Genomic DNA, 23,939 nt, shown 5'->3' with positions numbered 1-23,939 from the left:
TTAGTGAGCTGAATTAGCTCAGCAGTCTGAAAAATGCCAAAGTTAACATAAGGGGAAGAGCACAGCTGCCTGGCTGAGAGTTATGGCAATGACTTGTTGTTCTTTTGTTCTGGCTTTTTTTAACCTATTGGATGTCCTGAAGAGAACTTCTTTCTTAGTAGCAAGCTGTTAGATGAGGCTAGTATGGACTGTTTGTCCTGTTTCACCACTAGCTCATTTCTCCTCATAGATGGTGTGTTAATCACACAGAACTAACAGAATAAGGTTCTTAAAACCTTTTTTTTTATTTTTAAAATTAATTATCCTTGCATGGGAAAGGCTTTTGACCCTTCCTGCAGATCCTCTGTTTCACCCCTCAAATGAGGAAGTTTACAGGACTTGTAGCTCTTTGTAATGCTGTTTCATAGTGTGAAAGTAAGTAAAACTTCAAGTAAAACTTAAAAAGTAAGCTGTAACAAAGTATCAACTCATATTTTGATTTCTTGTCTGTGGCCATCTGGACTTGGGACAGTATTAGTGGTTTTCTTTGTTAGTGGTGTAGTGGTGGTTAACCACTAATACTTAAAAACTTATCTACAAATTGTCCATAAGGGTGTGTTAACATACCATTCTAATAGTAGTCTGAACTCAAGCACACAGCAGATGTTTACAATTAACAGCTTCTTTTATTGGAAAAGTTGTTTAGAGACAGATCTTCTAGCACAAATTGTTTATTTCAATTTGGAAGAAGTACTGTAATTGACAAATGATTGCTTTCCCTTGGTTCTCTTACCTGATGCATTTTTGATGTGAACTCCTGTAGTTCTCACTTAAAGCAGTCTTCTGTGCTACAATGTACAGGAAACCAAGTACTCTGTCCTCTCTCGGCAAGTGCCTACAAGGCTTCACTTCTGAAGTATGACTTAGAGCAGCTTTTTCCAAATCCTGACAATAAAAATACAACATGACACAGAGGTATTTACTAAGCTGATGTTTATCTGAGCTCTGGAGCCTGAATGAGAGGGGACGTTCTGAGTCCAAACCAAAGCTTCATCTGACCTGATATTTTTTTCCACTCCTCCTAGGGAAAAATAATAGCAGATCCGTAGGGAAGTACAAGGCAGGTATATTGTCTTGTTTAAGTCCAAGTTGCTGCTTTTTTTTTCTCTCGTATGTTTCATTAGCAGACCTGGCAGCTAGGTATTAGAATGTAATTTGTTAAAGTCAAGAAAAATTAAGTGTCTACTGGGAGATTCGGGTATTTCTATCCATCTTCTCTTTCTGGATTCACCTCTAAATAGCCCGCTAGTAAAGTAATTTTGATGTGTCTAGTGAAGACAATACTAAAGAAGCAGTAGTAAAAATCAAGTAGTGATTGTAGTATTCATAACTGCATAAATGTGCATGAAGATAATTTTGTCAGTGTAACAGTTAAGAGCAGCAAAACGTGTCATAAGCTTGTAGGCCAGCTTCCAGCCAGTATTTAAAATTTGTGGAGGTCTTTGCTTTCCAAGGTGTATATCTTTTGGTCTTACAGCTGTTTCCCAAACCATGCCTATTAACTTTGTCTTCAGTGATAATAGCTGGTGAAGCTATTGACTTGTGAAGCAGAAGGCTTTAATCTCTTGATGATTTGATTTAGAATCTATAAGACAATTAGCAAACCTCCCTATGAACTTCTGAAGACAGATGACTTGTCAAGCAGCCTTCCGTCTCTGCAAGATATCCAGACTGCATACACAAGATTTAAACAGCTGTTTTTGATAGGTAAGTCAAACTTTAGTCTTTTGTCTCTGAAGTGACAGATGCAAAGTGTAACAATATTGTTTTACGTCTCATGAATGCAGTCCTTGTATTGATTGGTGTCTTATTTTTGACAGTGGTTAAAAGTCTTTTAAATATGTAGCTGTGCTTATGACTGGCACCTTAATGGAGAGTTGTAGTTCTTAGACTTACTACGTCTTGCTGAGCAGTCACAGTATTTGAAAATGACTTTTAAAGGGAGTGACTATGGAGTTTGTATCTTAGCTGGATTGAAATTCATGGGAGAGATTTTTTTCAATCTTCTGTGGTCCATTGAAATGGAATGTTAAGTGTTAACCTTTTAAGCCTTTGTGCTATGTCAAGAGTTGAGTCTAAATGCTAATAAATTTTTGCCCTAGCTTTTGTTATAAACTAGTCACACCGCAAAACATATGAAGTGTGAGTTTGCTTAAAATCCTAGTGCTCTGGCTGTAGGGCTAAACATGACTACTGTAAATAGTAAGTCCACTTGCAAGGAGTAAAAATGGGAGTATAATCTAGAGTTTCAGCATTTTTTCTGTGACTCTATTTTGCTGTCATGAAGCAGTATTTTGACCTCACCTCTTGGCATGAAAAAAGCTCCACACCACTGTGCAACTGTGCAGTGTGCCACTGAGCCATTTTGGACACAGGGTCTTCTACAAAATAATGAGGGTAAATGTTGCAATAACCTCTGTCTGTTGGTATGCTGAACCCTGGGGCCATTCGCCTGTGGCTACTGATGGTGGACATAACTGATCATCGTTAAGGAACTGTAAATTTGCAGTGTAGCCTCCAGGCAGTATCTAAGTCCTATTGGTTTTATACGTGGAAATTAGCTGGTAAGTTGATATTGATTGCAAATTAGTATGAACGGTTTCTCGTAAATACGTAGTAAAAACTTCAGTAACACTCTGAAAAGAAGTTTAAGATATGAGGTATTTGGCAGAGTTTCACATTGAGGATTTTGTCCAGAATATACTGTCACATCCACAGTGAATCTTAGGAGTTAAAAACAATTACCAATACTTTCATGTAGTTTCTGGTAACTTCTCTCCTATTGGAAAAACACCAGGGCTTGAATTTAAGTCATTTATCATCTCTCAGGATATATTGCATGCTTCAATGGTGTAATTGTATCTTTATCTTACATTACTTGAAGCAAAAGGGAATATATTAAAACTACATTCCAGTAAGTGGTTTTGTCTTACAACTTTTCAAATGAGCTTTGTTAGTAGACTGTAGCTCACTGAATATAGTACTATGCACTAGCAGTCTGAGAAAACTGTTCCAGTAACTTCTTGCAGAAATGTTAAGATCCTACAGGAATTCACTAGCTTACTACTATTTTTCAAAGCTGGAACACGTTAACTCTTTTTTTGTTCTATGTGTGCCTAGTTAATTTGATTTAGGTAACTTCCAGGGTAACTTAAATTTCCTGAGCACATGCCCAAACTGAAGTTTCAGTTATAAAAATGCTCATTAAGCAAAGCAGAAACCACAATAGTAGGTAGCTGCTTGTAAGGGGATTTTGATGGGGAAAGCTTGGATCCCCTTAAATTGTTCCTCTTATTTGAAATGTTGCAAAGGCAGATGCTGCTTTTGCTAGGCTGCTCACAAGTCTTAGTGTATGCCATTTCCCTACATGCCTTAAGTGAGACTTGAACACTTCAGTTCTCAAATCCTAGTGGAATATTTCTTCATTGTCCGAGAAGATAGCAATGAAGGGAAAACTTGCTCTCTGTTGTGATGTTATTAAGCAAAATACCTGCAAGTGTTTTGTTGTACCTTTAAAAAGAAGTTCCTGTTTTGACTTGGAGATGGATTGGCTGGAGGAGAGCTGCTAGACCAAGCAGTTCTTTGTAGAGGCCTGCATACAAGTGGTTGAGTATAATTGTAGTTGAGCATGATTGAACAAAACAAACAAAACAGCCACGTTTGAAGTAGCTACTCAATGTTTTTGAGTAAAACTCTTCTCTACTGTCCATAATGTAAGACAACTAAAGAAAACTTTAGTATGGAATATAAATGTTATCACTGTAGGTGAAAGCTTGTTATTTCTACAGGAAAAAAAAAGACAAAATAAGTTTTTTTTCCTTGCTATCATGGTTTTTGAGTGGTTTTGAAGGATTAGAAATTGGTACTAAGATTTTGCTTTTATTCAGAATGAACAGAAGATTTTCAAATAGCAATGGCAGGCTATATGGAACATGAGATTTCAGTGCAAAGGATTATTCTAAAACTTGGATGGAAGGAGGTAAACTGGGGAGGAAAGAGTATTTTAACTAAAGTACTGTAATGTACATACTTTAAAGGATATAATATTTAAAAGATGGAAGCGGATTTGAAGATGTTAATCAGAAAAGATTGGAGAAAACCCCAGAACTGACTAGAGAGCTTTGAAGATGCATTCTAATGCTTATTTTGTGGAGAACTAGTTTGTATGGCCACAGTGAAATGAATCAGGGAAAGAATTTTTTTTTCTTAAATATATAGTGACCAGAATAAGGGGCATGAGCAGGCAGGGAGGCAGAGCAGCTACAGGAGTTAGAGAGATATATGCCTATGCACTTGGGGATCATAGATGCAAGCTGCAGAAAACAAGACAGAAGTTAGTATGTGTTAGAAGTAAACATTGGAAGCATATGAAGTTATAGAGAAACAACCAGAACTGAAGCTATTGGGAGAGGGTCAAGGAAGGAGGGAAGTGTGGTGTATCTCAGTTGTTTCTCAATAGAATTGTCGTAGAGCTTGGGCTTCAAGGTTTGTGTCTTATGCAGGAAAGATAATCTGTTGTGGTTTTATTTGACCATATCAGCTTGTGAGAGCTTTACAGTTTCGGAATACTGGCTTTGGTAGAAGTAAAAGCAATGGAGATTTTGGTTGCATTTAACCAGCTACAAAAATCCAAGTGAAATTCGTAAGAGTTTAATGACTTTGTGGTATTACACCTCACCTCTTGGTTTATCTTAGCTATTCCCTTTATGAATTTTAATGCCTCTTCAGTGACAGTAAAAAACTGTTTAAAACCTTTTTCAGGTGGTCTTACATCCCATAAATTTGTGTGACCCCCTTCTAAAACCCATTTGTATTTCTAGCTCTAATGGTAATGACTTTCAAAATCCAGCCTCCTTATGTTAAGTTTTTTATAGATCATGCTTTAGATGCAAGGCAACTGGAACTTGGAAGAACCATCTCTGATTAAACTTACTTTCTTTTCCTTTCCCATTTTGTCAACAGATTTATTCACTTGGTTGGTTGCTGTGAACCTACAGCATACTTTTGCAAAAAGCCTGTGGTGCCATAAAACACTACTGGTGTTTGTAGAACTACTTCACTTCCTCATTCAGTTATAGGGTGTTTACTTTAACAGTGATTAAGATTTACTGACTCCTTAGTATTGGTTGTTTTGTAACAGTTCATAACTGAAGACTAATACAATGGATGTCTGTTAATTAGCACTACATAAATGAGAACAAACCAATTTTGGGGTTTGTTTTTTTTTTTTTTTTGCAGATAACAGTACAGACTTCTGGGCAACTGATGTGAAATGGTTTTCATTACTGGAGAGCACAAACTGGCTAGAGATAATCAGGTTTGCTATATCTATAATTTTCTGGGTTTTGAGTTGTTGTTAAATGTATTTGTAGTAGGTTTTCTAGCTAGTTTCTTGAAATATGATTACATTCTTCACCTCCAGTAGGAAAGAAAATTAAGACAGACTTATTGTCCCATTTATATACCTTATTTCTCAACTTGAGACAGCATTTTTACAGTTCAGGCTTGTGTTAAGCCCCCCACATTAAAGGATGTGAGAAGTAGCAGATCATTCCAATTACAATTCTTCCAGCAAACCTATTCAAACTTACAGATCCAGTAATTTCCATCCTGCACTTAGTCACCTTCTTTCCAAACTAAAGAATCCTATTTATTTCTTGCATGAAACCTATTCCCTGTCTCTGACGAGCCTTGCCGTTCTTCTCTATGCTCTCTACTTCTGTAATATCCTTTAGGACAGGATGAACTGCAGTATTCAAGATATTAGCCCACCAAAGTTGTAAAATGACAGTAGTTCTCAGTTTTGCCCCCTTCCTTTCCTGATTCTTCCTCAAATTCTTTTTTCTTCTCTCAGCAGTCCACAGTGAGTAAGTGTTGGAATGGTGTTGGCTAACTTAAGGATTGTTACAGTGGAATGTTGAGGGGTTTTATTTGTTTTCAGTGTTACTTTGTGCTAGCTCTATTGTCTGCCAGTTTATTTTGTGATCAGCTTGCTACCATGAAGCACTTCATCAGTTGTTTGCAGTCAGGTTGTTCTTTCTAGTCTTAATAACAATCAACAAATATTGATAGTTATTCCTTCCTTAGTCGAGAATTTAAATCTTTGTTGAATGAGAGGTTCTGGTGAAGATCATACGTTGCAAAATGCATTGACATAACCAAGCCTACAAGTAGTTTAAAGTAAATGCCAGACCAAGTTCCTGTTCTTACATTGTTTTGAGACTGGTCATTTCCATACTTGGATCCAGTTGCTTCCTGGATCAGCCTTTTCTTGGCTGTTGCAGTTAGTAGGAATGCCTTCTTAGCTTTTCTAGATGCTAGAACAAAGAATATGACAACTCCACACTTAGGAAATAGTGTCAGCTTCTATTAGGGACCTAAGCAGTTGCAAGAATCTTAATTTGTGTGCAGGCTTTAGCTGGAAATTACTAACTTTATGAAGAGATTGGTCTAGAAACCAACAAAGTTATATGTGATTTTATGTGATCTTTAATTCCTCTCAGTCTTCCTTGTGTAATGATAATCTCTGAATAATTTTTTTCTGCATGTTTACAAGAGCTGATTTCTGATCCTTCCCTCTGCCTCTTAAAACCAGATTACAGGAGAAATGTATTGTGTAGTAGATAACAACATAAGTGTGGTGATATTGACTCTTTCCAGGATAAAGATCTGGCTTTTAGCAATTGTAATATTTTTGTGTGTGTGTGATGGCTGCTATTGATCCAGGATAAAGTATTGTATTACAAGTGTACAAAGATAACAACTGGAAATGCATGACCAATGAGGCTAAACAGTTCTTCACTTACACAAGTGAGCATTTTGTTGTTTTAAAGGACTAGTCAAATTTCAGTGATATGGTCCCCTTTTAGGGGAAACTAATATAAGAAACTGAATTGTGAAAATGCTCACTTATCTTTTCCTGTTCCACAACAGACGAGTCTTGAGGAAAGCAATAGAAGTTGCTGAGTGTCTGGAAAGACAGCATACAAATGTTCTCCTTATAGGTAAGAATTTAATTATATCATCCTATATATGTTTTTAAAAGTTGTTTCAAATTTCTTTAGATACAGCTTAAGCTGTAAGTTTCTAATTGTGGTAGAGGCTGTATAGCTTACTCAAAGTACCAGACACCTAAATATCTCACACTCCTGGAAATGCTTCCTCTAGTTAAAAAAACATAAGCATACTTACAGGCTAAGAGAAATATGTTGTGAATGAGAAAGCTGTTGATAAATTGCCATGAGAGTCATACTACCTCTTGTTTATGCATTCTTGTTTCCTAACTTATTTTATTAAAGGTCTCCTAGACCTTTTGTTGTACTTTAAGGGGAAAAGGGGGACACCTATCAAAGAAGAGCATGAAAACTTTCTAAAAGTATGTTTCTCTGTTCTAGATACAGACTGAATACTATGTAGTCTTTGTCAAAAATACATGAAAGATGTGATTATTCTACATGTCTTGAGGATGAGGAAAGTAATCACATGGAAAACCAAACTCAATGTTAACCACTGAGCTATTTTTGGATTAGTAATGTAGTTGTTTTTATCCTCCACACTGTCATTTGAGAAACCTAGCATGGGGAAAAGATGTTTCTGGAAGGCACCTGAATGCATGTTGCATGAGGAGGCAATGTCACACCTTGTGAAAAGATGTGTGCAGGATAGGAAGGGTAAGAGCAGATAGCTGACCTGGGAGCATAGGGCAGAAGGGGCAGTATGTGCATTGTGGGAGACTGAAGGGCACAGGCATCAAAGTTGTAGTAAAAGCTTTTTTCACAGGTTTTATTGTCAAAGTATTATCCTAGTATAAAGGTACAAGAAACCTTATGTTTTTACAAAGGGAAATATTGGAAACATGGATTAACTTCTTTCTTATGCTATATCACTTGCAAGAAATTGTCTGCATTTCTGATCTTGAAACACAATTTTCTTTATGTGGAGCTAGCAATACTTCACTTTCTTACTCAGTTCTAGGAATGACTGTCCTGGTTCTGGCTAAGATAGAGTTAACTTTCACATGAGCTGGGAGAGGAACTGGAGCTGGTGGCCTCTTCGGCTGGGGGACACAGCTGGGATAGCTGACTAATTAGCCAACAGCTGGGATAGTTTACCCAAATTGGCCAAAGGGCTGTTCCGTCCCATGTGAAACCATGCTTAGTATATAAGTGAGGAGGGTGCTGAGGGGAGTCTCCTGCTAATTGGGAGGGAGCTGGGAATCAGGATTTGGTATGAGCTACTGTGCTGTAAATTAGTGCTTCAGTATTTTCTGTTATTGGATTTTGTTTTCCATCTCTGTTTCATTTTCTTCTGTTATTCTCTTAAACTTGTTTTTTATCTCAACCCTCGAGTTTTGCCTTTTCTTTACCAATTCTGCCTGTCCAGCTGGAGGGTGGAGGGGAGTCAGCAAGAGACTGTGTAGCTTGGTCCTGAGTGGTGTTAACGATAACAGTGACTTAGACAATATGGTCTCTGTTCTTTTCTGTAGAAGAGCGTGCTACTGATCTATGCTGTGTAATCTCTAGTCTGGTTCAAGTGATGATGGATTCATACAGCAGAACAAAGTCAGGGTTTCAGAGCCTTATTCAGAAGGAGTGGGTAGTTGGAGGACATGGCTTTTTGGATCGTTGCAACCACTTACATAAAAGTGACAAAGAAGAGGTATGATTTTTTTCATTACTTTGCTTATTATTTAGAAGTTTACTTGGTGTAAGGAGGAATTTAGATGTCAGTCCAGAAGTTCTCATTACTCTTAAGGATAGAATCATAGCATGGTTTGGGTTGGAAGGGACCTATAAAGGCCATCCATTCCAACCCCCCCTGCAAGGAGCAGGGACATCTCCAACCAGATCAGGTTGCTCAGAGCCCTGTTGAACCTGGCCTTGAACGTTTCCAGGGATGGGACATCCACCATCTCTCTGGGAAACCTATTCCAGTATTATACCACCCTCATTGTGAAAAATTTTGTTTTGTTTTATGGGTTGATATTTTCTACAGTGTCACTGTTTTTGCTGTTGAAAGTTCAGCAATATCTTTCTAACTAAAAAAACATAAGTGGAATTGTCCATTCAATCTTGGAGTCTTTTGAAAAATATGTATCTAATGTCCTTTTAAGCTGGGTTAAATGCTAGTAGTGTACATAGAAGTAACTCAAGTGAACTGCATATTCTTGTCACATCTAGAGTTAAACTTTCTACTATATTGCTATATGTTGCAGTCTTGCATGTCCATTTTTGTTTTTATTTTGGAAATAGATGAGATTGCTATACAGAATGGAAATAGTAAGTGTAAACTGACTAGCTCTGATCAGGAATTGCCATAAACTAGTTTAACTTGCTATGAAAGTTACTGCTATGCAACCTTTTAAAGTTGGCAAAGCAAATGAGTGCAAATTGCAGTTAGAAAGTGTTCATATCTTCTGTCAACAATTGGCCAAGGGTACCTCAGATGATGCTTTTTCAGAGTTCAACCAAAGTTATATGTAGCAGTTCTGTAGTTAACCAGATTGTTTTCCTTAAGATTTGTATTTGGAGACACTAAACACTGTAAACTAAATAGTCTGCATGGTGGAATTTTTTTCTGAAACTGATGCAGTATTTTCTTTACTTAGGCTCCTGTTTTTCTGCTCCTACTAAATTGTGTTTGGCAGTTGGTACAACAGTATCCTCCAGCATTTGAGTTCACAGAAACTTACTTAACTGTCTTGTCAGACAGCCTCTATGTGCCTATTTTTAGCACTTTCTTCTTCAACTCACAACATCAAAAAGACACTAATACGGTAAGAGGTTGTTATTTTATGGATGCAATATGTTGGAGACCAGATTTGACCAACAAGCAAGGAACACTCAAAAATTCCCTACCTACATGTTTTTCCATGCTCATTTGAAGAGTGAGTGAGTACAGCTTTGTGTCTAAGGAGTCAAATTCAGGGCTTAGGAGTTTATGATGACAAAAAGAAGATAACTGAGGGAATATATTACTTCTAATGTGTGGCTGTGAGTTCATGTTTATTGATCTTCAATGAAAATGGAGCTCCTGAACCTAAGAGGAATATTCTGCTGTCCTGCAGAATAAGTTATCTATAGAATTATTCTATAGTGTTTTCTGTTCTATTCCAAAGTCAACATTTCCTGAATGTTGATTCACATTTGGTTCATTTTTTTTGCTAGCCTAAGAAGCTGGAAGCAATTGCAGTATCCTTTGCAAGGCTGCATGGAGTCTGAAGAAAAAAAAAAAGTGAGGATCACTGTCTTGCATAAAGCATTGATCATAAAATTTAAACTAGTAGCACTGCGTAACTGCAGTTTACTTTTGAAGTCTGGAGAAGCTTATACCACAAATCCTTACGTGCCCCTTGCATTTGAAGAATTCAAGTTTGTCTCCTGTCCAATTTTTAAAACTTTATTTTTTCCTCAGATGTCTTAATCTTATTTTCAACTGTGAAAAGGCATTCTTAGTGATGTCTGATTGCACTGTTGAAATTAAATACTGTCTGAAGTTACAGAAAATTATATAGACAGAGCCTTCGTGTCTCACATCTAATAATGTTCTGCTATTGAATGTATAGAAATCATGAGTGTTGTTGCAACTCTGTGGCCCCTTCTATGAAAAGCCAGTTTCTTAAATTCACCTTGACGTGGTGAGAATTCCTTTCTAGCAGTATTAATTGTGACCTGTTTGTTTTGGCAGAGTGGTGAAGGCCTCAAGACACAAAGCAGTCCTTTCAGATTTCTTACTGTGTGGGACTGGTCTGTGCAGTTTGACCCCAAGGCCCAGGCTTTCCTGAACAACCCTCTTTATGCAGAGAAGCCAAAGCCAGATAAAAGTCAACGTAAAACTACACGATTTAAAGTAAGATATGTTGTGCTTAACTGCTTTGGTTTTTTAAAATTATAAATATTTTGCAAAACTCATACTTCAAATGTACTCACAGGGGAAGTATTGGTGCATTTTTTTAATTGACAGAATATGTGTACACATCAGACTCGCCTGGATCTTAATAATCCAATAATCCACCCTCAGTTATAAATAATGGCTTTACAGTTACTATGCATAGCTGTGAACGTAGGGGTTTTCTTCATAATTTTGAGCAAGTGTAGTGGTAACTCATGAGAGTTAACATCCAGGTGAGTTGCACTGACATGTTTGAAGTGAATTTATGTTGTTGTTCCACAGAGTATCTAACTGAAATACATATCAGGTTTATAATTGCCTCCCTAATTTTTGTCTGAGTGTAACTGGAGTGTGTGCATGCACTTGGAGAGGATGGTGACCAACAACCACAAAAACTGTCTAGGGTATGGAGGATTATGGGTGGGCTGTCATTACTGGAAAGTAGCACAAATTCAGTAAGAAAAAGGCTTTTTGGGGGGTAGCCTCTTTAGTTTGAAATATCCCTGTTGATTAAATTCTGTTCTGTGCAAAGCATGCTTGAGTGACACTGTCAGTGTCATCTACAGCATTAATTGGTGAGCTCTTACGCAGCGGGATGTGATGAGTAACCTCTGTATAAAAACTTCTAAATCAAGTGCTCTTTGATTTGTGTGGCTTGTGTGGCTAGTTTAAACCAGACATGGAAGTCTAATACTTGAATCTATGCAAAGAATTCTCCTTTTTCAAATAAAAATGCTTTATTCAATATTACTTCATTGCTGTGATTACAGTGCAGGGAAGGTATCTGGGAATACTAAGTATGCTGTGTGAAGTATTTGGCATATTAGCCACTAAAGAGTAACAGTTTTAGATCCTGTAGCAAAGCAGTGGCTGTGTTTAAGTGACTTTGTTGCTTATAAATATTTTCTGAATAAAAGTCATGCTTTTCTTCCTCTTAAGATGTTTTCTAAGTCCCATCAATATTTATCTCACTATATTTTTCTTTTCTTTACTTTTAAAGCATCAGCGGCAACTCTCTTTGCCATTGACACAAACAAAATCTTCCACAAAGAGAGGATTTTTCAGGGAGGAAACGGATCATTTAATTAAAAACATTCTGGGTAAAAGAATTGGCAAGTTCATAAATTCTTCAGATGAACCTTCTAATAGCTTCAGGGAATTTTATGATAGCTGGCATAGTAAACCTATTGACTATCATGGTCTCCTGTTGCCTTGCATCGATGGCCCTGAAATCAAAGTGTGGGCACAACGGTATTTACGATGGATTCCTGAAGCCCAGCTTCACGGTGGTGGTACAATCGCTACAACTGCCAAGATTTTGGACTTGATGGAGGAAGTGCAAAGCTTGCAGGTGAAAATGGATGAAGAACATAGTCAAGCTATTTCTGGAGATGTACATTCTGTTCCACTGCTGAGAAATTCTGCTCGTTTGTCATCCTTGTTTCCATTTGCTTTACTTCAGAGACAGTCTATCAAACCAGCTTTACCCACTAGCACGTGGAAAGACTTGGAAGATGAAGAGGACTTGGTCAAGAGGGATGATGAATTTGTTGATCTATGTGGTGATATGTTATAAAGTCTATGTAAAATAAAGTATGAATTGTATGTGGCTAAGCTCTGAGTTCTAAATGTTGTGCTGTATCCTTGTATAAGGAACTCACTCAAGCATATGCAGCCTGTTTAATGGGTGTGTGGGGTTAAAAAAAAAAACTGGTTGGAAAGAACTAGTTGCCATGATTAACTGAGCATATTTTGAGCTTCCATTTCACTCTAACAGTATGTATTGCAGAAACACATTTTTAACATAGATGTAAGAAAACTCTAGGCTCGAGTAGCTGTGTGGCCACTTTGGGAGGGGAAAAAAAAACCTCCAAAACCATTATTTTCTGATGGAAAGGTGGAATACTAAATCCATACAGTAACAATCACTATTTTAACATAAAACATCTTCCCCTTAAGCTGAGAGTACTATAATTGGAAGTACTGTGCCTAGGAACGGTTAATACATCTACATTTCTGCCCTTCATGTAAAATAGGGGAAGGTGCAATAAAACGTGTATTCACAAATAAGCTTTTTACATCTGATGAATAAACTTGTGGTCACCCATAGTTTTCTGTCTACTGTGGCATCAGCTGAAGTCATGTGCTTAGCAACCTCATCTTTTCTGACAGCGTTAATCTTTGGCTTGCAGCACTTCACCTTGTGTGGACCTGTAATAGCAGCTTGGCTGCTCTAAGCCTGTGCATGCACTCAGCTTAAGGATCAGATGCAGGAGCTTAACTACACATTTCAAGTCTGTCCTGGTTCTGGCTAGGATAGAGTTAACCTTCACCTGAGCTGGGAGAGGAACTGGAGCTGGTGGCCTCTGTGGCTGGGGAACACAGCTGGGATAGCTGACTAATTAGCCAACAGCTGGGATAGTTTACCCAAACTGGCCAAAGGGCTGTTCCATCCTATGGGACACCATGCTTAGTATATAAGTGAGGAGGGTGCTGAGGAGAATCTCCTGATGCTTGGGAGGAAACCAGGCATCAGGATCTGCTGTGAGCTATTGCACTGTTTTGCCTTCTTTTCTTTACCAATTCTCCTCCCTGTCCCACTGGATGGGGCGGGGGGACTGTGTAGTTTGGTCCTGAGTGGGGCTAAACTACAACTAAGTCCTACTGCATGGCTGCTGTCCTATATGCACTTACTGCCTTGGAATATTAAGTCCCAGATATTTGCTGTTAATTGTAAGAAATAGCCTGACTGAGATTCTAACTTGCCATCAGTAGTTTTTTTTTATCCTTTTAATAGAGTGAAACTTTCATTTTTACTTTCCCCATTTATGCCAGTTGCCTCTGAGGCTTTCTGTAGCTTGCACTGAGACCTTCCACATAGAAGGGAGGACTTTCTTTCTGTAATCCCACAGTGAAGCTGGCTTTGCAGGCTGTTGCCAGTTGTCTTGAGTTGGTGGTACAGCTTATGAATGTGGTGTTCATACTATATGAACACTTGCATCCTGTTACTGGATGTTATAACAGTACCTCAGTGAAAAAAGCCATAAAGAAATGCCTTTTGACCTTGATCTACTGCATGTATGTTTATATATAAAGTATTTTTACTGCAAATAATCATCTTCTGTAAAGTTGAATATTATGTGACTGTCAAATCTATTTTGAATGCTTAAGTTCTAGAATGCCACAAGAATGAATGCAAGTCATAAAATCAGTTAGACTGAGAGGGTAGACATTGAATATTTTCTCTGTTTGCATACCAATTTAGAAATCCATGCTGGAAAACTTAGCTGGTGGAGAAACTTGCTTAAATTGGATCAGCTCAGTGTGATCGGGGATATTATGCTGTGTTACTGGTCAGTCACTTCACACTGAGTTGTATTAATATTTATAGCAAAAGTTTATCAGCAGTCCTCAAAAATATTTATTTTAACATATTAAAATTTACTAATGGAGAAAGGGGGAAAACTTAATGCAACTACACCAAACTGAAGCTTTCCGAGTCTTGATTGCCTTAAGTCCTAGTAGCGTGAGGACAAGACTTGAGTTTGTAGTGTTTTATTTTAAAATACACTAGTACTTACACTTTCTTCTGTGATCATACAGCTAGCACTTGCTGGAATGGGCTGTCCTGCACATGTTGTTCAGACTTTATTATTGTAGTTCCAGTGACTCATGTACGCAATAATACTGTGCATGTTGAATGACCAATGCATTTTTATGGTGAATGAATGCCTATCATTTTAAGGTCATCCGGGTTCAAGGGTTTTTTTAAACACTGCTATTAGAAAAAAAAATATTAAATTGATTTTTTCTGTACTTTTGATCAAACTGTTGTAATGTTTCAGTCATTAAGATTACATATTTATGTTAGAGAACAGATTGGACATCTTATTTGTACATGTTATCAGAAGTTTATATAGAAGAGAAACATATATGTGGAATTGAACATGAGAACACTTCTAATGTAGAGTAAATACCATTGTTATTGGTTTTCTGCACTGTGGGATTGGCAATGTACTTAATATTTTTTACTCCAGGCTTATGTTTATACCTCCAGGATTTTACACTGAATGCAAGCTAGAAGCTTTACAGTTTGGGTTTTTTTTAATACTGTTATTTCTCTCTAGTGGGCTGTTGGGAGACTGTCAATAAAATATACTTTTGACATATTTGTCCTGCAATGAGAATATATGTTTAAGCTTATATTTTGCAAGTGATGCTTTAAATCATAGCAAACTTGACAATCTGCAGTGAGAAGGCTTTCCTGGTTACACGCTGGGTTTTCACAGACTGTTACAGGGAGGAAGCTGTGCAGTTTTGACCTGGCTATGCTTACTAGAGAGGTGGTGTCAGTTCAGGAAAGAGGAAAGTTCAGGGCTGTGTAGGATGACTATGGAAAGCTACTAAGGTGGTTTAGAAAGTGTCAGCTGGATGTCAGTATTTGAGGGTTTATTAAACTCTGTTTATTTCAGCCTTAGCAATGTACTTGTCTTCCACCATTTTAAAGGGGAACATTGTCCTTAAAATGTTAAACTAAGCAACTTCTTGAAATCGGTACAGTGGGGTGTTTCTCAAACTGAATGTGTCTTGAGCATGGATTGGGAGATGGTCACAGTAAGCTGCAGAGTACAAATTTAAAACTTCTGATTTTTTTTTTTTCTAGAGATTGCAAATTATGAACTTCTGTACAAAAACAGCATTAGTGGAAATCACACATTCAAAAATCATGCCACTTTCTGTATTTCTAAAGAGAGTGTTACAAGACTGAACAGACTTGGTTTTGGAGTCTCGTACAGCAATAGCTTACACAGCGGCTGTGAAGTGCCAGGTTGAAGTGCAACACAAGGTGTGCCTCTGCCTCGCCCACATCTTGTAAAGATCAGTGCGTGTACTTTGACCACTTGGCTTTGATTTAAGACTGCATTCACTAGTGAAAACATTCAGCTATTGCTGGACACCATATTGTAATGCAAACAGATACTTTATAAAGGTATTTACACCCAACTTGGCCTCCTGATCTCTTGCTGCAGTTAAAGCTTTTTCCATTCAAGCTCAAAGCATGGAATTGTAACTTCAGAAGGCAGCAGAATACTTTCTGCTGTGGATGTCTTAATGAGAGATTAGTTTTGTCACACAAGAGGTTAGCTTCATTCTAATCTAGCTGGAAACTTCATACGTAGTATTTACTGCCTGGTACTCCCCTGAGACAAGCTAGGTTTTGCATAAAACCCTGTTTAGAAATTATGTGGGATAGACTTCATTTTCTAGGAGAGGGAGGAGATGGATTAGTGAACTCTTCAGGCCAAAACCAGCATTCTATACAGAGGACTATATATGCTTTTCCAGCACGAATTTAGTGGTTGGGGTGGGGGCAGGTGGGAGGGGCAAAACCCTTCTCCTGTTCTCAGGTCCTTTATCTTGGTTTATAGTAAAGTTAACTTGTGACAAATGCTTTGTCAGCATGTACAGGATGGCAGAACCGTTACCTGGTGGGATAGTAGAGTTATCTTGGAAAGGAGTTGACACAGAAAGTGAGGATAGCTGATGTTTGAGCTGGAGAAACAATTCTGCGAGGAGGGCACCTCCATGTTGACTACAAAAGGAGTAGAAATGGGGTTGTTCAGGCTGTGTTAGAGGAACATGGTAGAGACTGCAAACATTTCTGAGTCCCAGAGGGGCTTGCTCTGGAGGTTAAGTTTGACTTTAAACAGTATCAGCTTTAAATGTGTTGTGGAGGCTGAGAAGAGGTTAATAGAGGACTGTTAACATCTTGGCAAGTGTTGGTATAGGCAAGGGATGTTTGATGCTGCCATGTTTTGGACTATGGGGAAGCCTCATGTGGAAACCCTATGGAACTGTAAATGCTGTTGCTCGATTGCAGCATATTACTCCACTTCCAGTGAGCATTTGGTTTCTCAGTGTTTTTGTTTCAGCAGTCCAGTAAAATTAAATAGATTATGCCTGGATGCTTAAAGCAGGCAGATAACCTCTACCTAGGAGGTGCATTTGTTAATTTATTTGTGTGAACAGCAGAACTATGAAGACTGATTTCCCATGGCTTTGTCTTGTCTGGCCATACCACAGTTCTCTCAACTTGATTTGTTCTTCTGGCATTTCCTACCCATGCTCATACCATAGCATCTTCAGTCCTCCCTCCATCCATCTCCTCTCTGTTCTTAAGTCACGTGCTGTATCAGCAGTTAATAGGTTTGTCATGGCTACTAACTTGCTGCTAACATGCCACCCTGTACCTGCAGCTCAGGCGTGATTCAAATCTGCAGTTCTCAGGCTGAAAGCAATGCTACTCCCAAATAGGAAAATCTGCTAATTTACAGTCAGATCAGGTATCCCAGATTTCTCATAATGCAATTTTTTTTTTTCTTTATCGTGGGTAATGTTTGGTTTTGTGTTCTGAAATAAACTTTTCATTACACTGTAGGAGCCAAAGTTCAGGCTAGGGAACCGCTGAGTTTCCTGGAAATCAACTGATGTTTGTATGACTTCTGAAAGGTCACTTACAATCCTTATTGTTATTTTTCTTCCCATCTGGAGAAAATTTCCACTTAAAAACAGCTAACATTTAGAATTAACGTACAGGTTTGCTAATTAAGAGTGTAAATATTCACTAGTAAAATACTAGTAAGCTTTTAAATGTCAGAGCTTTGTGGGCTCACTAGCCAGCTCACTTTGCAGTCAGTGGTATTCACTTCCCTTTGTGTTTCTACAGACATTGATTTAAAGCATGTTTATGCATGCATGTGACGACAGAGAAACAAATCTTATGCAGAGGGCGTAAGTGCTCATTGGTTCATGTTTTAGTGATGATGCAAGAAGCTATTTCAACTTTCACTATGACCCCAATTCAGAAATCAAAACAGGATGCTCCTTACCAAGTTTCTTAAGTTCCCTGCACAGATGAACCCAGTTTGTTTCCTACAAGACACTTCCTGCATTTTCCAGTTTCCCATCCCAGACTTTCCACTGTAGGTTCACTCTTTAAAAAATCTTGACATGCTTTTCTGATGGCTATTCATTTAAGTTTGGAAAAGATTGGTTTTACACCTACCATCTCTACATCATTTTTCCTGTTGCATTCTCTTGAGGTGATGTCTGAAAGCCAGACAAGAAGCACTACAGATGAATTATCCAGTCTTTTCAAAGTACAAGGTCCCTCACTTCCCTGCCAATATGGAGCATGGCAGCTCTGGTATGATTATTTAGAATAAGTAAAATCCTCCAGTGCAGCATTTTTCACAAGCAAAAAAAATGCATCAAAGAAAAAGCAGAGTAATAATCCCAAGCTGTGTTTTCTAATGCAGTGTGTTCCTGTAGCTTTCAGTACTTTCCTGTATTGATGCCTGCAGTGAAGAGTCATAAGTGACTGAAGAACAATGATCTGTTCTCCCAGCAGGGTTTGGGTTTGGGTTGTACCTGATGTGGGGCAACCGCAGACGGCTGCCAAAGGGGGTCCTGCTGTGCACTGCCCAGCAGTGCGCTCCCGCCACCTTTGCTGTTAGTCCCGTGTAGCTGCCAGCGGGTTTTATGGAAATACATATTTTGCTTTTGTGGATTAGGTTTCTGTCAGATCAGCTTGTTGAGCCAAATCACCCCACGGGGGTGCACGAGGAAACAACAGGAGTGAATTTTTTGAGGATGCCCTTTTCAATATACAACCCCCAGTTCCAGCAGATGAGGTGAAAGGTGGAACCACAAACGCAGTAAATCTGGCTCTCAAACTGCCGTGCTGTTGAAAAAGAGATAAATCCTGGAAACCACATCTAATGTGTGGCTAGCTGAAATGTTGTAAATAATATGCACAGCTAATTGCAGCTATTTAACACTTCTGAGAAAAAAAGAAATACAAAGAAGAAGAAAACACAACCCAAAGCAGCTTTTGTTTGAGGTTGCCTGTGGAAGCCTTACAGGGTGATTTAAAGAACAGCTGAATTGGATCTGACCTGTTTGCTACAGTAAGACGGTAAGGTAAACAAACCAATTAATTCAATCTATGGTCATTGAAGACACTCTGATGCTCTTCAGGCCTGTTGTTTCCTTAGGCTGTGCTTTGGTTTGGATTGGCAGAGATTTTAAATACCATCATGCTGCCCAGGCTGTGATTAGGCTGTGATAGAGTGCGGCTGTTGAAAAGCAAAATCATGTTCTGACTTGTAATCTGAAAACAAATATCACTTGGAAAGTGATTTTTGGATTCCTGATGCATTCCAACTTTTCTCTTTTAAGCTTCAGCCATGTACAGCTAAGCTGATTAGTTACTCCTCCCCCCGTCCCGAGCTCTTTTAGCATGTTTTCCTTGTTTACATCTCATTTTTATTTAGATTTAATGTAGGTGATGTGCTTTGTCCATACACAGCTCATCATCTGTCTCAGGTGTAGGATCAAACTCTCTCCATTCTGAGAGACCCTCATTTTCTGGCGATATTTATCTACCTGGTGTCGTTCCTGAGGCACTGGCCCTTTTTATGATTCAAATTGCGGCTGAATAGCTATCTGGCAGAGATTATGATTAAAAGGGCTAGTTACTGAAATGAAATACAGTAATAGTAAAACCGTTACTTAATGTCTTGGCATTAAGTAGAGGCTGTAGGAACATGCAAAGCCTCTGGAGTTCTGTAGGTAATAATGGATGCTGCAAACAGCTGAAATACCATTACCAGGGATCCAGACTCACTTAGGCGGCAGAAAATGACCGAGCGTAAATGTTTCCTCGTAATCTTTGGATCTTAGAGTAATAATAGCCCTACTGGTGCTGGCTGCTGACAGTAATATTCTGCCTAGGCTGGTAGACTTCCTTCTCCTTTTTGAACATTTTCCCTCTCAGCTGTTCATGCAGAACCTGCTGCCTACCAGCTCCACTGTCATAAGGCAGATGTCTCTCCAGCTGCAACGCACGCTCAGAGGGAAAAGTTGACTTACATCTTTGCATTTGTCAGAGGAGCATTGTATACAGCTGTTCCACCCGCCAATAAGTTTATTTCGAAAAGTTATGTTCAGTTAGTTAAATAATATCTGAGTATACTGAACTGGAGCTGAAAAGGTAAATTTAATCACAGGGCTGAAAAGGAATTGTTTAATACACTTGAAGGCCTTTAAGTGAGGAAATGAGGATTAGGCCTTTTTCCATGGACATGTTGGGGAAAAGAAGCAAAGTATTGGGTCTGGCAGGCTGTGCCCCTGCAGCCCATGGAGGCCCACGGAGGAGCAGAGATCCCCCTGCAGCCCGGGGAGGACCCCACGCCGGGGCAGGCAGATGCCTGAAGGAGGCTGTGGCCCTGTGGGAAGCCCATATTGGAACAGGCTCCCAGTAGGACCTGTGATCCCACAAGGGACCCACGCTGGAACAATCTGTTCCTGAAGGACTGCACCCTGTGGGAAGGACCCACACTGGAGCAGTGGGAGAGGATGAGGAGTCCTCCTCCTAAGGAGGAAGGAGCAGCAGAGACAACATGTGATGGACTGACCACAACCCCCATTCCCTGTGCCCCTGTGCCACATGGAGCGGGGGGAAGGTAGAGAAATCGGGAGTGATGTTGAGCCTGGGAAGAAGGGGGGGGGGGGGGGGGGAAGGTGTTTTAAGATTTGTTGTTATTTCTCATTACCCTACTCTGATGTTAACTGGCAATAAATTAAATTGATTTCACCAAGTTGAGTCTGTGTTACTTACAACAGTAATTGGTGAGTGATCTCTCCCTGTCATTATCCAGACCCATGAGCCTTTTCCCATATTTTCTCCCCCTGCCTTGTTGAGGAGGGGGAGTGACGGAGCTGCTCAGTGGGCACCTGGCTGCCAGCCAAGGCCAACCCACCACAAACACTTAAATAGTTGCACCCTTTAACAGCATCTGTTCGTGTGTGTGAGTTTTTGGGAAGCTTTTATGGTGTGATTTTCAGGCATCTTCTTTCTTAAACAGTTTTGGTCCTCCTGTATATTCCATGACATATTTTCTCATGCTAACAGCAAAATTAAGTTCCTGCTACTGTCAGCTTGGAGTACCTTCAAAAAAATTATTTGCTTAAGTTTTTTTCTTTTTGTTCTGTTGCAGTAGTATAGCTAAGAGCAATGTGGCCTTGCAAAGCATCAGAAATAGCTCCTGTCAGAGAACAGGATGTTAGAAACACTTAGCACCTTGTATTAACCTTATTTTAACAATGACTAGTGAACACATATTCAAACATGACGTCCATATCTGATACCAATTTACAATCCTGGGGTTGTGCAGATATAGTGCTTTGGTTATAAGAAGTAATGCTTTGGTTTCGGTTGCAGGATGTTTATGACTGATGGTGAAGTGACAAGTTGGTTCTTAAGTTCCAGGCTGGGTTTGCAGCTAGGAAAACAGAGCCCATTTGATTTAAAGAAGAAGGAAAGTCCTAAATTTGTTTTTTCACAGAGCTGTGTTTCAGAGTGAGACTATGCTTCCAGGACAGGGAGTGCTTTCTTTGCTTTGGCGTAGTGCCTGGTCCTGCTCTCCTACTGTAAGCAGTGGCAGATCACCTTGCTGGATTTCAGCCACAGGTGCGTTTTTACACTTCAGGCCAGTAAAACTTAAGTGTCTCTGCTCATGCGTTTGTTCTGCAGAAACGCAAGAGTTGCATTTGCTGCTCCATAATGTAGGATATGAACAATGGGACTAATGTTATTTTTAGGGGATTTTGCAAGGTTTGTTGTTTGTTTGTTTGTTTGTTTTTAAATTTCTCTCTGAAGGACTTACTGTATTGTAAATAGCTGTTAAGTAAAATCATTGTTTTATCCTTTGGCAAAGAAAATTAAGCTGGTGCCTCAGTAAACCTTAGGGAAAACATTTAGTGAGAAAAGACCATACACACCAAAGTAGAACACCTTGATATAGATGGCTGACTCATCAGTATGACATACTCTGTGGTAAATGTGGAAAGCTCAGATGTCACTTGTTGTATCTCAGCAGGAGCAGAAAGAGGTTTATATTTTCTCCCAAAGATGACTTATAAACCAGAGACCTTGACTTACTGTCTCTGCAGATGAAAACACTGACATGCTGTGCAGCTTCTCTCATTCCCCGCTGCAGCTGAGGGCCTCCCCTGCAGATGCATAAGTGGTGTTTGGAGACTCCTGGACCATGCCAGGGCCACCCTCTTAGGCTGTGGGATATATTTCTATTACCAATCATCAGCTGGGTTTCCCCACTGAGTTTTTGTTTCTAACTTCAGTTTTAATTTGCGACTGGTGATAATTCAGCTGCTAATCCTTTTTTTTTTCTCTCTCCTCCCATGGGAAGTCATTGGAGTCCTGAAGATCTAATCCTGGCTTCAGTAACACAGCTTATTGCTGTGAGCATCAGACCACCTCTGGTAGCTGTAGAAGGCAGATTTTTGGGAGGCCCAAAAGGTAGGCTATGTTTTGTAGCTAGTCCTGCAACTGCCTGCATCAGCACGGGAAAGTGATCTGATAGCCACTTGCTACACACTGCTGTTAGTTTAAGCATGAGGCTTTGAGGCAGACAGGTATCAATGTCCTGGCTTGAAGATATAATTTAATGGTAAATGGATTCAAGAGAAAAGGAAAGCTGCTTCTGCCACATTCAAAGCTAACTTTCACAACAACTTAGTACCTCTAAAAAAAAAAAACATAATGCAAAAGTAAGCGGCCATCAGCAAGACAGGAGTCCATGTAACTGAACAAGCAATGCAAGCACTTTTTACACTTTCTTTCCTTTTCCTCCCAGGTATAGAAAAGTATTTTAGAGAACTTTCTCGTGCCAAGTTTTTCAACATTATTTTTGTCAGGCTCACTGGCTCTCTCCTAGTGCTGCTGCATGTCTGGGCATGCAGAGAAATGTACTCAGCTGCCAGTTCACTCTCCAGTCGGTGAGGCATTTGTCTAGTGAGTCCCCCTTCCCCATTCCAGGATCTCTAGGATAAAAAAAAGGAAAAAAAAAACCTCTCCAGCTATACTGTGTATTTCAGGTGCTCATTTAGCTCTTTTTGGCTTCAACAGTTAAGACTCAAATCCTCAGTCTTCTCTCTCAATCTAGTTTTCAGGGAGAAAATATCCACTAAAAGGCAGAAACATGAGCATGCTATAGACATACAAGGCTGATTGCAAAATTACTGCTTTATCATGAGTTTTCTGATAGTTCCTGAGTACTAGTCAGGTTTCTGCCCTGTTTGAATTCACTGTGATTGCTTCTAGTATTAAAAAGTTGGAGACATTCTAAAATCACACTCCTCTGTGTCTCATGGTTAGATCTTGTATACCATCTTTACTTAGTCATGTGCAGGTAGTCTTCTGTTTGGTGCTACACGAGTACATATTTATAGATCATTAATGAACTCTTAAATGCAATCAGTATTTGCAAAAATGTACTTATTCAACTGGACAGCAACAAGTTTTTAAATAACTGGCTAACCTCAGAGACAATGCTGTGTTTAATGCTCAAATGCTCATCAACATATACTACGCTGCTAACATGTTCTAAATGGCCTTTGTCCCTACTATTCAACCTATTACTTTAATTTGAACTAAGAATGTAATCTGAAGTCTAGATTTAAATTAAAAAGTCCCTGCATATCCCCTATGAAGAGGTTTCCGTTTGAATAACAGTTCTTTCGCATTAAATGTATTAATAAATATTTGCATGGATGGTAAAGTGTTACCCAGTGGAATCTCTTTAAAAGCCATCACAAAGAAATGATCTAGCGATAATATCATTTTACAATACTAAACACAGATTTTGTGGCACAGATGCAATACAGTGCAGAATTAACGAAAAAAAAAATCATCAATCCACATTTGATTTGTTTTAACCCTATGGGAAAATGTTCACAGGAAAATATTCTCAAGCTTTCTGCCGTGTATTCAATGGGGGCACCTGGAATACAGGTCAAAACAGAAAAATGGCATTGCCGGTGGAGTGCTCTGCTGCTGACTGAGCAGTCTCACTTCTGAACTCCCCCAGTTAAGAGCAACTGCACCCCCTTGAAAAAATGTCTTCAGGAATTTTCTCCCTTTGCCT

General features: G+C 39.1%; 1 protein-coding gene across 1 annotated transcript in view; it reads left to right on the top strand.

Annotated features, from left to right (window-relative positions):
- MTMR12 (myotubularin related protein 12) overlaps positions 1 to 15,116 on the top strand; it is a 36,742-nt gene extending 21,626 nt beyond the window's left edge. The window contains exons 10-16 of the mRNA XM_086770977.1: positions 1,622 to 1,746; positions 5,278 to 5,356; positions 6,973 to 7,043; positions 8,525 to 8,697; positions 9,647 to 9,814; positions 10,726 to 10,887; positions 11,930 to 15,116. Coding sequence (XP_086627103.1) covers positions 1,622 to 1,746; positions 5,278 to 5,356; positions 6,973 to 7,043; positions 8,525 to 8,697; positions 9,647 to 9,814; positions 10,726 to 10,887; positions 11,930 to 12,505 — 1,354 coding nt within the window. The 3' untranslated portion in view covers positions 12,506 to 15,116. The remainder of the gene's footprint in view (positions 1 to 1,621; positions 1,747 to 5,277; positions 5,357 to 6,972; positions 7,044 to 8,524; positions 8,698 to 9,646; positions 9,815 to 10,725; positions 10,888 to 11,929) is intronic.
- Positions 15,117 to 23,939: the final 8,823 nt, after the last annotated feature.

This window comes from Chlamydotis macqueenii, chromosome Z (assembly GCF_036417535.1).
Source record: "Chlamydotis macqueenii isolate bChlMac1 chromosome Z, bChlMac1.mat, whole genome shotgun sequence".
Taxonomy (NCBI): Eukaryota; Metazoa; Chordata; class Aves; order Otidiformes; family Otididae; genus Chlamydotis; species Chlamydotis macqueenii.
The sequence above is the reverse complement of the archived record's forward strand: the minus strand, read 5'-3'. Positions and strand labels throughout refer to the sequence as shown.